Source organism: Callorhinus ursinus, unplaced genomic scaffold (genome assembly GCF_003265705.2).
Source record: "Callorhinus ursinus isolate GAN/ISIS: 27379988/994484 unplaced genomic scaffold, GSC_fseal_2.0 scaffold8, whole genome shotgun sequence".
In the NCBI taxonomy this organism is placed as follows: Eukaryota; Metazoa; Chordata; class Mammalia; order Carnivora; family Otariidae; genus Callorhinus; species Callorhinus ursinus.
In genome coordinates, this window is record NW_027397070.1 from 47,745,412 (window position 1) to 47,760,869 (window position 15,458).

Here is a 15,458-nt window from a genome sequence, read left to right on the forward strand (position 1 = left end):
GCGATAGTAGTGGGCGGCAGCTGACGTTGACTTCAGCAGGAAGGAGGCAGAGAGGGAGAGTGGGGACTGGGGCCACCGGGAAAGCACAGGGCCTGTCTATAGGGGCAGCTGCTACTCGGCCCCAGCGTTACTGGCTTTTAGAGTTTTTCAAGAGAAGCTGGGAAATGACGTTTCAAGTGGAGCTCTTCCAATTTTTACAAAGGTAGCTTAAATTTAAAAATAAAAACATACAAAGAAGCCACTGTCTGGCCAGACACAACGTGTGGCTACAGGTCTGTGACCGCCAAATTCAGGAATATTCATTATCACAAGATGGTCCTGTCCTTGGGTAAAGAAATATGGGATGTTACCTGCAGACGCTCAGGAGTATAGCCTGTAGGCCAGATTGCCTTAAAACATCCTCAAGGGGGCCCAGTGTGGTTCCATTCAGTTCTCTTTAATCTTCCAGCTCTCCCTAGCACATTGCCTTATACAGTAGGAGCTCAACAAGACAAGGGTGTTGGTTTCTGCTTACATACAACTTTGGTTTCTGGTACTTTGGGTTTATTCTGATTCCCACTGGTCCTTATAGTTCCAGTGCTCATGCTGTCCAAACAACTTCGATTCTTGATTCCTGGGACAGAGCTGTCGATTGGTTCCAGTTGGGCCAGACTGGTGTACCCTGGTTCAGTCAGTGTCTCAGGGCAGTGGGGGTCTTGGACTAGAAGGCTTCCCCTTCTGGCCTCGGGGTGGGTGAGTGTGGGTGGCAGGTACAGCAGGTAAGGATGTGTGGAGTGGGCAGCACCGGTGAGCATATCTCCTTTGGATATCCCTCTGGTAGAGACAAACAATAGCTTGTTTTCCACTTACGCATTTTCGTCTTTTCTCACAGAGTCCTCCAGATAGCTCCATTACCTGCCTCTAGCAAAGAAAACTCAAGTTTGTTTTCTCTAAAGCGCTACTTACCATTTCCTGGGAGCTGAGTTGGATTCAGGCATTCTGGGGCTGGGTTTCTTCTCAGTTAGTCATTTCTAGCAGGTTCTGGCTCACCCTGAGGAAAGTTCCATTATCGAGATAGAGCACGTCCTTGGCAGGCTGGAGTGCTACTAGAGAAGCCAGAAAGGAAAGGTACCTTGGTGCAAAATAAAATACAAAAGTATAAAGGTATTTTGGCATGTTGAGAGGATGTTTTTTTAAAAAGTTAGAAGTTAGGCTTTAAGTGATAAATTTAAAGGATGTTGCAATGACAGCATTTTAGTTCAAGGTTCTGTAAACCACATCCTTCCTACTAAATTGGCCCACTGCTTGTTTTTATAAAGTTTTATTGGAACACAGCAACACCTGTTTGTTTACTTATGGTCCATAGCTCTTTATTGCCTTACAGTATCAGAATTGATGTGGAACAAAGACTGTATGGCCCACAGAATCAAAAATATTTACTACTCAACCCTTCATAGAAAAAGTTGGCCAACCCATGTTTTAGTCCATTCATCAAAGTATCTCCTTAGACTGAGAATGACAGTTATATGCCATTGTTAGAAAAAGGAAGTTGATATTTCAAAAAACAGTCCTAGGGGAATGCTGGGGAACGGAAAATAGGAAGTGTTCTTTGCTCTTTTATCCAACTTGACTGACTCGGTGGATTGCTTGACAATCCCTTGGTATTTCCAGTTGAGATATGCTGGACCAGAACGCCTGCACTTGGGCTCCTGAATGCACCCTTGGCAGGTGAATTCTTCTTCCCCAAGTAATCTGAGATTTTTAACCCACCCATTTAGTTTATGTCTATTAAGCAAACCTTTCTCTTACATCTTTTTTTAATTATCTTTCAGTTTATAAAAGTGATGTAAGGTGATTGTAAAAAAAAAATTAGACCATGCACAACAACACAAAGAAGGGAATTAAAAATTGCCCGCAGTTCTGTCACTGGAGTCCCCTCTCATTCATGTACTTATAGCTAATTAACACGAGATATTATGTATTAAAAATCTTTTCGCCAAATTGGAAGCATAGACCTACTGTTTTACAACGTGTTTTTTTTTTAAAGTTACTATATACCAAACAGTCTCATTTCATTAAATATTCTCTTTTACCATAGTTCTTCATTATTACATAGTATTTTCACGTGTGTATTCCATGATTTACTTAATTCCTCATTGCTGTCTATTTTGGTTTTGAATTTTTTACTATTCAGAAGCGGCACTTACGTTGCTCTCTGATTCTTTGGGATAAATTCCTTGGACTAGAATCACTGGCTTAGAAAGTATGAAGCATCTCTAAGGCTTTCAGTAGACTTTGCCCGACAGATCTTGCTTTTATATACCCACCAGAAGGGCTCGAAAGCACCCAGATTTTGAAAGTAAATTTAAAAGGTTACTGTATTTTTATTGGAAAGATTTTGATAGAGTTTGGTTGAGGTGACCTCAACCTCATCCCCTGCATGCGTGAATGCCAGTGGTGAGTGACTGTGATTTTGGCTTCTTGTCCCCTTTTAGGCTCCCCCTCCCAAACCGCCCCGCAGGCATGGAGGCTGGGCAGATGATTCCATGAAGGCTTCAAAGTAAGTGCCAGCAGCTTGTGAGGGTGGAAGTGGGCACTTGGCTCTTGGGTTGTTTTTCTTTAATTTTTTTAGAACAACTTTCTTGAGGTGTAATTCTTATTCCATGTAATTCACCCATTAAAACGTACAGTTCATTCGTTCTTGGTGCCTTAACAGAGTTGTGCTACCAACAGCACAGTCAGTTTTAGAACATTTTTATCACCCTCCCCTCAAAGAAACCTGGTACCCATTAGCAGTTATTTCCCATGTCCCCCCAGTCTCCCTAAGACTGGGCAGTCACCATTCTGCTTTCCGTCTGTATGACTGGCCTGTTTGGACATTTCACATACATGGAATCCTACTTTATGTGGTCCTTTGTGACTGACTTCTTTCACTTGGCCTGATGTTTTCAAAGTTCATCCATCTTGTAGCCTTCTGTGTTCTTTTTTTAAGAGATTGAGGCACAAATGACATATAACATTATATTGGTTTCAGGTGTACAACATAATGACTCAGTATTTGTATATATTGCCAGTGACCACCACAATGTACAGTTAACATTTGTCACCATACATAGTTATAAAAAAATTTTTCCTTGTGCTGAGAACCTTTAAGATCTACTCTCTTAGCAGCTTTCAAATATGCAGTACAATATTATTAACTGTAGTCACCATGCTATGCATAACATCTCCATGACTTACTCATTTGATAACTGGAAGTTTGTACATTTTGACCCTCATTCAGTGTTCTTAAAGTAACTTTCTGAACAGAATGGAATTGCCTGTTAGCCATTGTAGGATTACAAACGACTTTGGTCTTTAATCCCTCGCACGAAGTCTTAGATGAATAGTAAACCAGAAAAAAATATGTACTACACCAGCAGAGGATGGCTGACTATCAAGCTTAACTCTTTAAGGTAGACTTGGGAAGGGAATTTCTTTTTCTTTGAAACATAGACATTGCTCTTGTCTAGAATTTCCTTCAGTACTTGTTGCCTTAAAAACATATATTTTTTCTAATTCTTTCCTCCCTTCCTTTCCCCCTCTGTCTCACACACGTACACTTTATTCCCCCTGAATCATTTGAAAACAAGTTGCAGAAGTCATGATATTTCACCTCTAAATACTTCAGCATGCATTTCTCAAGATTAAGGACATTCTCCGGATGATCACAGTATGATTATCACATCCAAGTAATTTCATAATGATTTAATATTTAATAATAGTTTATATTTAAATTTACCCAGTTGTCCCAAAATGTCTTTTATAGCCCAGGATCCAGTTAGAGTTCACGCATTGTGTCGGGTAGTTCTGCCTCTTTATCTAAAATAATTTTTATTTAAGTTTATCTAGATAAATCTATTTAGATAATGATAAACTTATCTTATCTAAAATATCTCTCTTGATCTAAAATAATTCCAATTCCTCCCCTGTTCTCCCATACGTTGTCTTTTTTTGAGGCGTCCAGGCCAGTCGTCTTGTAGAGTGTCTTAAATTCTGGTTTTCTCTGACTGATTTCTCATGATCAGGTTCCAGTTGTAGGTTTTGGGCAAGAACAGGTGATTCTGTGTACTTCTTATCATATCAAAATGGTATAGAAACACATCCTGAGAGATGTCTCACTCCCATCCTTACTCCCTCCTCCCATTTCCGTCCATCCCTTACGGGTCATCTCTTTATTAGCTCTGGTCTACCCTACCTATACCTTTTTTTTTTTTTTTTTTGCAGAATTCAACATAAACATATACAATTTTAGTTTACTCTTCTTTGTTTCTATATATTAGGATTCAGCAAACTTTGACCCACAAGCTAGCTGCCAGTTTTTATAGATCATGTTTTATTAGAACAGGACCACACCGTTTCATTTGAAAAATTTAGATCTCTGATCTGTTCGGAATTAATTCTATTGTATGATATAAGGTATGGATCAGTTTTGTTTCCAAATGACTAACTATGGTCCCACCACCATTTATTTAAAAATCCACCTTTCTCTGGTAAATTTAGAAACCACCTGTATCATAATTCTATATCTTCGTACATACCTGAGTCTACATTTAGAATTGTTATTCTGTTCTAGTGGGTTTTTTGTCTGTTCATACGCCGACAAATACCACACTCTTTCCTATATAGAATATAGTACTACTTTTTAGTGCTAACCAAGAACAAGAAGGTAACTTGGAAACATAGGTCTCATATATCAATGAGAGTCTTCTAGAGTGGCCCCGTGTTTCTAAGGCATTAGGGGATTTTCGTGCTTGTAATATCTGGAATTTATTTTGAAAGATGGAGATGAGACAAACCCTGTATCTGCTGCTTAGAGAACAAAAGGAAATCTCAAAAATGAACATATTAAATGAATATATCAATGAATATGTTAAAGATTTTTCCAGATCAAATCAGTTTGCTCCGGGAAAAAGATGCTTTTCCGTTCCGTATGTTACTTTTCAAAGTATTGTCTTGTGTGGCTCCTCAGTCTGTGGCCTAGTCTGACCGCTCTCAATGTTGGGGGACCCAGGGCCCATTCTCGAACCTCCTCTCTTCAGCGTCAACACACACGCTTGCGGGATCTTGACCCCGTCTCGGGAGTTTGACTATCACGTTCACAGCGACGACTCCAAAATATATATCCATCCAGTCCTTTCCGCGAACATCCACTCATCCAGCTGATGTTTCCACTTGGATACACAGCTCAGTCATAGCGTATCTGAATCAGTTCCCTTCCTTGTCCCCCCCCCGTCTCATCCTCTAACCCGCACCTCCCAAAGTCCCCCTCAGATCTCCGTAAATGGCGACTCTTATCTTCCCCGTTACTTCAGACCATAAACTTTGGAATCCTCCCGGACCCCTCTCCTATCTCAGCCCACATTTAGTCTGTCAGCCAAGCGGGTGAAGTCTACAGATGAAATCCGTCTGTGGTCTGTGCTGCCAGTGCTTGGCTGCGGCCGCTGTCAGTTCTAGCATTGACTCGACTGAGAACATCCCGACTGGTCTCCCCTGCGTCCTTTCTCCCTCCACCTTATCTCCACAGAGCCAGAGGGACCTTTTTACACCATAAGCGAGAGCATTTCCCTTGTCTCCTCAGAGCCCTCCAGTGGCATTTCCTGTAGTCCAGGTAAATCCCAAAGTTCTTACCATGGCTGACAAGGTATGGTAAAAAAAAAAAAAAAAAAATGTTTTTTGTGTGTTTTTTTTTTTTTTTTTACTAAATGTAGGGAATAACTTTATTTTGTCCTTGTTTACACTGTATGCATAATGAAAAAATAACTTGAAAGATATAGAAATATCCTATTACATTTAAGGGAAAAAGAGCAGTAGTTTCAAAATGCTTAGAATTAGGAGAAAAATGTTTCAAAGTATGTTTTTTAAAATCTGGAATACAAATATATGCAATAATCTTTTTCTTGTAACCGTCAACTTTATGAAGCAACTTTAGCCCCAAAGAACAGACTGTTGCTCTTTGAAGAAATGGGTCTTCTTGAATTGTAAACTTTAACACCATTTTGTATTGAAGAGCGAGAATATTTAGTGAGTAATGCACCTGTGGTTTGCTTCTCTCCACACAAATCTTGAATATATGGAGCAATGTCTCTGACCTCACTTTATATAAAGTAGCACCCCTCATCACTCTGTGTTCCCCACCTCTTACTTAATGTATCAGCACGTGACATACACGCATACATACATGCATGTGTCTGTGTGTGTGCACGCACATAGAGTCTTTTTCTCTCTCCTGTAACGTAAGCGGCTTTTTAAAAAATTTTGTACTCTTTTTTTTTTTAACGAGTCCTTGACACGCATGAATTTTACATTTACAGTGTATCTCAATTCAGATGCTAAATTTGTCAAAGAAACACTTGATTGGTGTTTTGATTTTATAAAATTTACAGTTGAAAAGTAGATTCTCATATTAACTCCGTTCCAAACATATTTAAAAGTTTTCCAGTAAATCAACTGAGTGTAGTTTAAAAATTTAAACCAATAAATTAAATAAAAATGAGAAGTTCCGTGTTCCCACTGCATTAACCACATTTCAAGCATTCAGTAGCCACGTGCATGTCACAGTTGTAAATGTCATGTGTATTAATTTGTGCTATTCAGCGGCCTTGTGAGGGTGGCGTATATTATTTTTTTTCTTTTTATTAACATAAGGTATTATTTATTTCAGGGGTACAAGTCTGTGGTTCACCAGTCTTACACAATTCACAGCGCTCACCAGAGCACATACCCTCCCCAATGTCCATCACCCAGCCACCCCGTCCCTCCCACCCCCCCCTTAACGTGAGCTTCTTGACAGGAGACACACTCTTATTTACATATGTCCAGTACCTCGAATAGTGCCAGTCCATAACAAGTGCTCAGGGATTGTTGATTGAACCAATGAATGATCTCATCGGTGTTTTTGCTATCAGATCAGGTCACTTTGCTATCAGTGGGAAGTGGAGATCTGGAAGGTTGGAAGCGCTGTTGGGAAGGTAATACTCTGTTTGAAGGTTGATAAGAGCCGGATGAGGGCAGTGGTGTGAGCATGGACCGGAGAGGAGCCCTGGGGATGTTTTGGAGCTAGAGGTCACAGAAGTGCCATTGGTCAGATACAGGGCAAAAGAGGGAAGAGTGGAAGGTCCTGCAGGGTGCCTCGCTTCGATGACTTGGTTGGGGGGCAGTGCTGTCAGGTAGGGAACGCAGAAGGAGAGACCTGGCTTGTAGGCTGGTGGTCATCTGCATAGATAGTTTTCCAGTTTGGGATTCTGGAAGAGAGGTCAAAAGGGAGGTACAGCTTGGTACATCTGCACAAATAGAAGCCAAGGACGGAGCCTTGGATTTGGCTGTTTGGAGGTTACTAAGGGCCTTTGAGAAAGTTATGGTGATTTGCACTGGGGGGGGGGGGGGGGGGCAGAAGCCAGATTACGGGCTGAAGAGGAACCGAGGTGAGGAAATAATGATCTAGGCTCCTGCCCTGAGAAAGAAAGGAAAGAATGGGATAGTGTTTGGAAGGAGAGGTTTGTGTCGAGAACCATGGGTGTCATATGTGGGGAAAGAGTGATTGCAGGTGAGATAGGAGGGGTTGGAAGGAGCTGGATCCTTGGAAGGATAAAACCTGCCAAAAGAGGTTGATGAGCCTTGGACAGAAGGAGGCAGGGATGTTTTCCCTCCGACATAAGAGGGAGCTTGGAAAGGCTGGGTAAGCTATCAAGAAAAATTGAGGGAGTAGGGAATTGGGGGAATTGCATTTTGGATTGGCCCCTTGGTTTTCTTCTTTTTTCAAAGTAGAAAGGCAAACTGTTGAGCTTGTTGGAGCCAAGGAGAGCTGGCCTGTGGAGGCAAAGTAGAACAGATGTGTGGCAGAAGGAGGAGGGAGCCGCTGGCTAGGGGCAGGAGAGGCCGTTGTTGGGCCACACTGAGGACCCGCCCACTCAGGTTGGAAAGTATGAGCTCCTAGTCCTCGCAGGGAACTCCAGGGGGTACACAGTGTAGCTGTGCCTCCTGCCCTGCAAGAGCTTGGATTCGAATTGGGAAGATCAGGCATTTTTGTTCACGAAAATCAGGAGCAGCGGAAGGAGCACGTTGCTAGTGAGAACCAAATGGACTGGCTCACACTGGTGACAGGACATCAGAGGAGAGAGGGAGCACAGTGACCAGGAGTCCCTTGCAGAGGACTTAGGGGTCAGGCTGGGTGGACTCGCATGCACAGAGGATCGTGAGGAGAGCATTGGTGTACATAGAAGTGTTGAGGGGATAAGGTTACCACCTTATTGTCACTCTGCTTAGAGCAGGGAATTCACACTGGAATATCATGCACTCGGCTTGAATTCTTTTGAAATGATAATAATGGCACTGACTCATTTCCGGCCGCTAGAACGGAATGCCAACGACTGGGTGGCTGGGACAATAAACATTTATTTGTCACGTTGATTGCTAGTTCTGGAAGCCAGAAGTCCGAGATCAAGGTGCCAGCATGGTCTGGTTCTTGTTGAGGGCCCTCTACCTGGTTATATCCTCACACAGCCTTCCTTGGTGTGTGCATACAGAGAGAGAGATCTTGTATCTCTTCCTCGCTTTATGAAAGCACCAATCCCATCGTGGGGGCTCTACCCTCAGGACTTCCTCTAACTCTGATTAGCTCCCAAAGGCCCCACCTCCGAGTGCTATCCCATTAGGGATTAGGGTTTCAGCATATGAATTTGGGGGGCACGTAAACATTCAGTCCACAGCTGTACCTTATAGGTGCATGACACCAACTCTTGTTGGGTAGGTTCCATTCTATAAGGTAGGTTCCCCTCTATAAGGGAGGTAAGAGACAGAGGTCTACAGCTATGTTGTTGCCAGTGGGAGGTAGAAGGGCTAATTCCAGATATGAACCAGGAGCTCATAGCCAAGGGATATGAATTTCTGGGATTTATTTTAATTTGCATGACACTGCCCAAGATAGACAGCAGAGCGTGTGTCAACCAGCACACTGGCTAGAGATTCTGGGTCCCAGGACTCAACATGCTCATCCCTGAGCCATAGGCAAGGGCCGTTTTCAGGAATATTCTGGGACCTGGGATCACTACCTTTCCTTCTGCAGACACCAAAGTCATAGCTGTGCCGAAGATTCCATCTGGGGCCCTCATAGCCTGTGAGGCGCTGACTTGGCCCTGGAGAACAGAGCTGAACAAGAGGCGACCAGACCTGGTAAAGAGAGGAAGGAAAGGTAGTCTGATTAAGTTTTGTCTCAAAGTGTCTGGTTTTGGGTTTGTCCCTGCATTGATCTACAAGGGAATGAGGCAAGTAATGGCCCCTCAGGGACTTTCAGGACTTTGCTCTCAATGTCAGCCGTCATTTTCAATCACCCTCTCCCTCCCAGCCATTAATTTTGGCCCAGGATCATGGGGACTTGTCCATCTATCACTCCCTAATTGACACTAAATGATCTGTCAGTTTATTGATGAACGGCAGGAGTGGAATTGTCACAATATATTTTACTTTCTAACAACTCCTCCTGACAGTTTTGCCTTGTCCGTCTCACTCCCCTCACATAAATCTCCGCTGGCCGCTCATTCCTTCTCCTGGGCTGTCCTGGTGCTGGCACTTCCACGCCACCTGCACGCGTCAAGGACATCAAGATGGCGGAGAACAGCCGAGCGCCAGGCCCGAGGTTGTCCCCTTCCCTCCTCCTCTCTCTCTCTCTCTCTGTCTTTTAATGGCATAGATGTTCCAAGAATACTAAAGGGCCTCTGTCCTCTCTCTCTCTCTGTGTCACTGCCATCCCCGAGCCTCTCTGCCTTCTTGTTAGCAGTGAATAGTTCATTCTTATTAGGCTACAAAGGTGTGAAAGGCGAAAACTCACGGAGCTGCCGGGCTTCTGGATCTATAAGCACCGTTGCAAACACATGTTTTGTCTTCTGGCACTCGCATGGTGACCGGCTTTCTCTCCCCACGGAAGTCAGTTTCCTAGCATGGAGGGGAGCTTAGCTGGAGTTTCACCAGTGGTGTGCCCCGTGCTGCGCCGTGGGTACGGGTATGCCGAGATGTGTGTGCTCGGCCGCTGAGCCGCGGGGCCGGGCCCAGAGTTGCCAAGGCCCCTAGGCTGTGACCACACGCGGCCTTATCTGTCACGCTAGTTTTCCATTAAAATGATAGTTTTAAGTGTTTTCTGTTGAAAAGATGAAGGAAGGACTGGAGTTATATATATAGTACTGGGTTTTATATCTATGTGTGTAAAGGTATGTATGTGTGTAGTTACTTAGTCTTAAGAAGGTATATACATATAGCTGTGAGAAATCCTTTATCCTTCATGAGTCCAAGGATAAATAGAGAAGCTTGGCAGTATATGAAGAATGTCATTGTTCCCCTCCCTCCGTCCTCTCCTGCTGAAGATAATTTTTATTAACTGATAAGGACTATTTTTGTTTGGGCGCCTGGGTGGCTCAGTTGGTTAAGTGACTGCCTTCGGCTCAGGTCATGATCCTGGAGTCCCGGGATCGAGTCCCGCATCGGGCTCCCTGCTCCGCGGGGGGTCTGCTTCTCCCTCTGACCCTCTTCCCTCTTGTGCTCTCTGTCTCTCATTCTCTCTCTCGCAAATAAAAAAAAAAAAAGACTATTTTTGTTTATTAACCATCATTCCATTATCCTGTCTATCAAAATTAAAAACGCTTCCTTAATGTCATCTGATATCTAGCCATATTCAGATACTTCCAAAGATGTCTTTTTACAGTAAATCAAGGTCTACACCTTATATTTATTTATTAGATGTCTTTAGTCTCCCATTTGTTCTGTAAACCCCCTGCCGCCCTTTCTCTCCATGCCTTTGATTTGTTTTCTTTTCTTTTTTGGGGGTGGGGGTGGGGGAAATAGTCTGGCAGAGTGTCCCACATTCTGGATTTGGCTTACGCTTCCTGATCATGGTGTTTAGCTTGTTCCTCTGTCCTTCATGTTCCTTGTGAAGCTGGTGGTTAGATCTGGATTAATCTAGCAAGTTAGATTCCGGCTCACTGTTTTGGCAGGAGTACTTTGAGGGTGGTCCTGTGCCCCTCCTGCTGTGTCACATCCGAAGGCACAGGCAGGCGTGAGAGGCGCAGCTGTGCGTGGGTTCCATGTGAAGCGAGGCTTCGTGAAGTGGGGCCAGGAATGTGCCCCCCATTTCTGCTCCCCACCAAACTCCCACCTAGAGGCCGTAGCATCCATGGAGAATTGTTGCCTAGAGAGTGATCTTCAGTTAAAGGATGTCAAATGGTGATTTTCCAATTTTCCGTTAACAAAAATTCTCGTATAAAGGACTTTCTTTTGTCAACTCTTTGGTTGCCTGAAATACGGCTCATATCTATAGTCCTGCCCTTGGCTCCCCGCTCCAGTCTTTATTTCAAAAAGTTTCAAACCTGTAAGAAAGTGGAAAGGCTGGTACAACAAGCCACCCTTCCGGGTAATGTTTGACCACCTGTGGCTCTTTCTCGCTCTTTCTTTTTGTTTTTGTTTTCTCTTTTCTACTGAACTGTTGGAGAGCTGCAGCTGCCTGGGCATTGGCATTCCTAAGAATAGTCAGCAGTTACTTTACAAGAGATTTTTGTCTGTATTTTTTGCTTCTGAGTCTGTAGTGCCTGGCACATTGAGGTGCTCCATTCATACTTGATCAGGGAGTGAGTTTGGGACATTTCTTACAGAGCTCTAGTAATTAAAAAGGGACCAAGGATCCCCAGGTCTGTACTTCCAAGTATAAAATCCTTGACCTTCAGATTTTCATCAGTAAACATAATTTTGTTTATTTAGTTTTCAAAAAAAAAAAAACCCAAAACAAATTAGAAAAACTGAGAATTTATTTTCCACATGCTGCCCACGGTCACAAGGAACCTGGGATCGGCATGGTGGGACCGCGGGTCCCGGGCACCGTGGGTGAACTTGGTTCTCAGTGAGGTCGGCCATGAGAGATGAGTGTCCAAGATCAGGTGAAATCAGTGAAGCGGTTGCATATGAGCTGGTGAGAAGGAGAGTCCTCGGTAGCTAGTTGTGCACCCATTTTCAGTGGCTGTGCCCAGGGCTTGGGCGCCATGTCCCTGTTTCTGTGGCTTTTGGAGATGCCCACAGGAGCCTCCAGTGTAGACCTCTGTCTCAACTTTCTATCATGTGCTTTCTCAGGCATTTATGCGTTCCCTTTATGTGGCCTCCAAGACATGGCAGATTCAGAAAAGGTAACCTCGGGGCTCAGCAACAACAGATCTCTTAAATGTGCACCTTACATTTGTTTGTTCTGCATAGGCTCCCCAAAGAGTAATTTCTGGCTTTGCTCTCCACCCACGTTCAGAGCCTGGACAGAAAGTTGGCAAAGGAAGGTCTAGATCTGTTTCTATTTTAATTGAACTTGGAGAATTCACAGTTTTTTTAAATTAGAATTTAATTGTATTGTTTATTGCTGGAAATTACGTGTGTTCAGTAGGAGCTGAAGATGAAATTAATAACACCTGGACCATTTACGTTGCAATAACTCACGAAAAAAGAAGTGTCCTCACTGAAGTAGTGGGAAGTGTGGAGTGTGCCCAGCTCCTTCTATCCTTAGGCCTTTCCCGTCTCAACACACTTGTACCATTCTGGTAGATGTCATCAGCTTTGGTAACTGCTTCATGGGAAGGAGTGAGAAAAATGGACAGATAACAACAGGACTGTCATTTCCCATTCGGCCCCGCAGTGCACAGCAAAGAGGCCCTTACTAAAAGTCACCCTTCAAGCAAACTCCTATGTCTGAGTCATTGTATAACTTCATGTCGTCTTTTGAGACATTAGAACTCTTAGTGAATCCGAATTTTGTTTATTTATTTTTATATACATTAGGAATATCCATAGCAGAGGATTCAAAGGGTAAGAAAGGATGATATGAAGCTAAAGCTCTCCTTCCCTGCTCCCCCCAGGCACTCTGTTTCCCTTCCCAGAGGCAACCACTCTTCACCAGTACCCTTCCAAAGAGACTCCATGCATTTACAAGAAATACAGGTTAATGTATTCTTTTATCCCCTCACATAAATGGTAACGTATCTATTCGCTATTTTTCTTTTATCATACAACAGTATTTCTTTCTTTTTTTTTTTTAAAGAGTTTATTTATTTATTTGAGAGCGAGCACAAGTGGGAGGGAGCAGCAGGCAGAGGGAGAAGCAGACTCCCCGCTGAGCAGGGAGCCCGATGCGGGGCTCGATCCCGGGACCCTGGGACCATGACCCGAGCCGAAGGCAGACGCTTAACCAACTGAGCCACCCAGGCGCCCCTATACAACAGGATTTCTTGGTGGTCTTTCTGAATCGCAATACAGAGTAGAACTGTCTCATTTTTAAGGGCTACACAATCCTCCAGAATTTCCTATCTCAGTAAAAGTAATCATAAGCCCACAATAGATGTGGTATTTTCCCAGATTGAGAAAGCAGATTTCGCTTGTTTATTCACGTACTAAATATAACATGATCCTTTGGAAAGTATCATAAAAGTTTCAGATAAGGTACATATAGACTCCTCAGGCTAAGGAAAAGATATGAAGCATGCATCACCGTTTTTCTCTTTGAGGTTCCAGTGGAGGGCATTTTCACACACTTCCACTTTAGATTGATACAGTGGTATTCAGTTTAGAGCAAGCAGAGATGTTCCATGTTATAGTCATTGCAGGTTAGAGCCCTGGATGGCTTGTCTAGTGTCACAAAACCAATTTACTTATGCAAATGACTAAATATGAAATAATTGGAATCTTGCAATTCTGTCAAGTGCCTCCCAGTTGAAGGTGATAGCAGTCTGTTCCTGTAAGCCCCATGTGGAGTAGCATTTGGATACTTCACTTCCCACTCTGAAAAGTGGAGCAGTCTCCCTGACAAGTGGCCCTAGTCAGTGCCCTCCCTAGAGCAGAGGTGAGTACCTGATGCCCCAGGAGGTGGGGAGGAGTGAGTGCGGTGACTTGAGGTGAACTTGTTTATGCCTGTGTACCAGGGAAGGGACAGCTGAGGCCCCGAGACCACATGGCATCCAATGGCTGTGTTTCTAAGGGCCTAAGTCAGCAGAACTGCTTCCCAGTTGCCCGTGGGGAGACTTGTATGGAGGCCTGTGTGGTAGCCTGTGGGGAGGCCCGCTGAAAGACTATGAGGTCCAGGCCCTGATCCCCACCTCCCCCTGAGCCTGCTCTCAACTTCCTTTCAGGCCTTCAGCTTTTCTTAACAAGTTAAGCTACTCTTGAATTTCATTTTTTTTTTTTCTAGATTGATTTATTTGAGAGACAGAGTAGGGGGAGGAGCAGAGGGGGGAGGGAGGGAAGGAATCTCAAGCAGACTCCCCACTGAGCGCAGAGCTCAGTCCCACCACCCTGAGAGCATGACCTGAGCCGAAGTCAAGAGTCAGATGCTCAACCGACTGAGGCGTCCCTTGAATTTCATGTTTGTAACTGAAGACCAGGAGTGGTTCTAGAGTGAGTTCTCAGCGTGTGCTGTGAAGGCTTTGACTGTGGCCCTTTGCAGTTTCTCATTTTGCAGCAGTGCAAATTCTCCTGTGACTAGAGCTGCTCATTCCGTGGAGCCAGGAGTAGGAGTGTAAAGTAGGAGGGTCTCTGAGGGTCAGGGAAGAAATGATAAGCCCGCAGAAGTATCCCTTAAATAACAGCCAAAAAGCACAGCGTCCTGTGGAGTTATTTCTTTATCTCTCTTGATTATCACACAGTGTGGGGGTTTTGAAACTAGAAGGTTAGAGCCAGTTTTGTCCAATCTCCTGTCAAATTCTAGTGTCTCTAGCAGTGCTGGTCCGGGGTCTGCTTGAATCCCTCCATTGCTGGGGAACTCAGTGGGAGTGTACTTTTTTTATAAAGACTTTTTTAGTTGTGCAAGGAAGCCAAGAGCACTTTAATGATGTAAAAACTCAAACAAGACAGGTAATGCTAAAACTCAAACCAAGACAGGTGGTTTGCCTGAAACCACCCCCTTGTCCAAGCCTAGTCATCTCTCTAGAAGTAACTACTGGTAACAGTTTGTTGGTTATCTTTTACCAACAATAGATATTCAGTATAATTCAATACACAATTTTACACAATAGGTATACTTACTGAAATCTCTATTTTGTTTACATACATAGGTTCATATTAAGGGTGTTCTTAATTTTTTTCATTTTTCATTTAGCAGTACACCTAGAGATCTTTTAGTACAGGCAGATTTACTTCATGTTTCTAACTGCTACATTACAGTGCTGTGGTATAGATGCACCGTTCACTCTGTTGGTGGGCATTGAGGTTACTTCTAATTTTTTTAAGATTTTATTTATTTATTAGAGAGAGAGAGAGAGTGAGCACGAGCAGAAGGGGAGAGGGAGAAGCAGACTCCTCACTGAACAGGGAGCCCGATACAGGGCTCAATCCCAGGACCCCGAGATCATGACCTGAGCCGAAGGCAGACACTTAACCGACTGAGCCACCCAGGCGCCCCAGTTATTTCTAGCTTTTATGCCATTGTCAAC

The 15,458-nt window shown here is 43.7% G+C and overlaps 1 protein-coding gene across 2 annotated transcripts in view; it reads left to right on the plus strand.

The window, feature by feature from the left end:
* Positions 1-15,458, plus strand: part of IFT43 (intraflagellar transport 43) — an 80,258-nt gene that overhangs the window by 27,916 nt on the left and 36,884 nt on the right. For both annotated transcript variants that reach the window (XM_073895612.1, XM_025869597.2), the window contains one exon: positions 2,475-2,539. In XM_073895612.1, the coding sequence (XP_073751713.1) occupies positions 2,475-2,539 (65 nt within the window). The remainder of the gene's footprint in view (positions 1-2,474; positions 2,540-15,458) is intronic.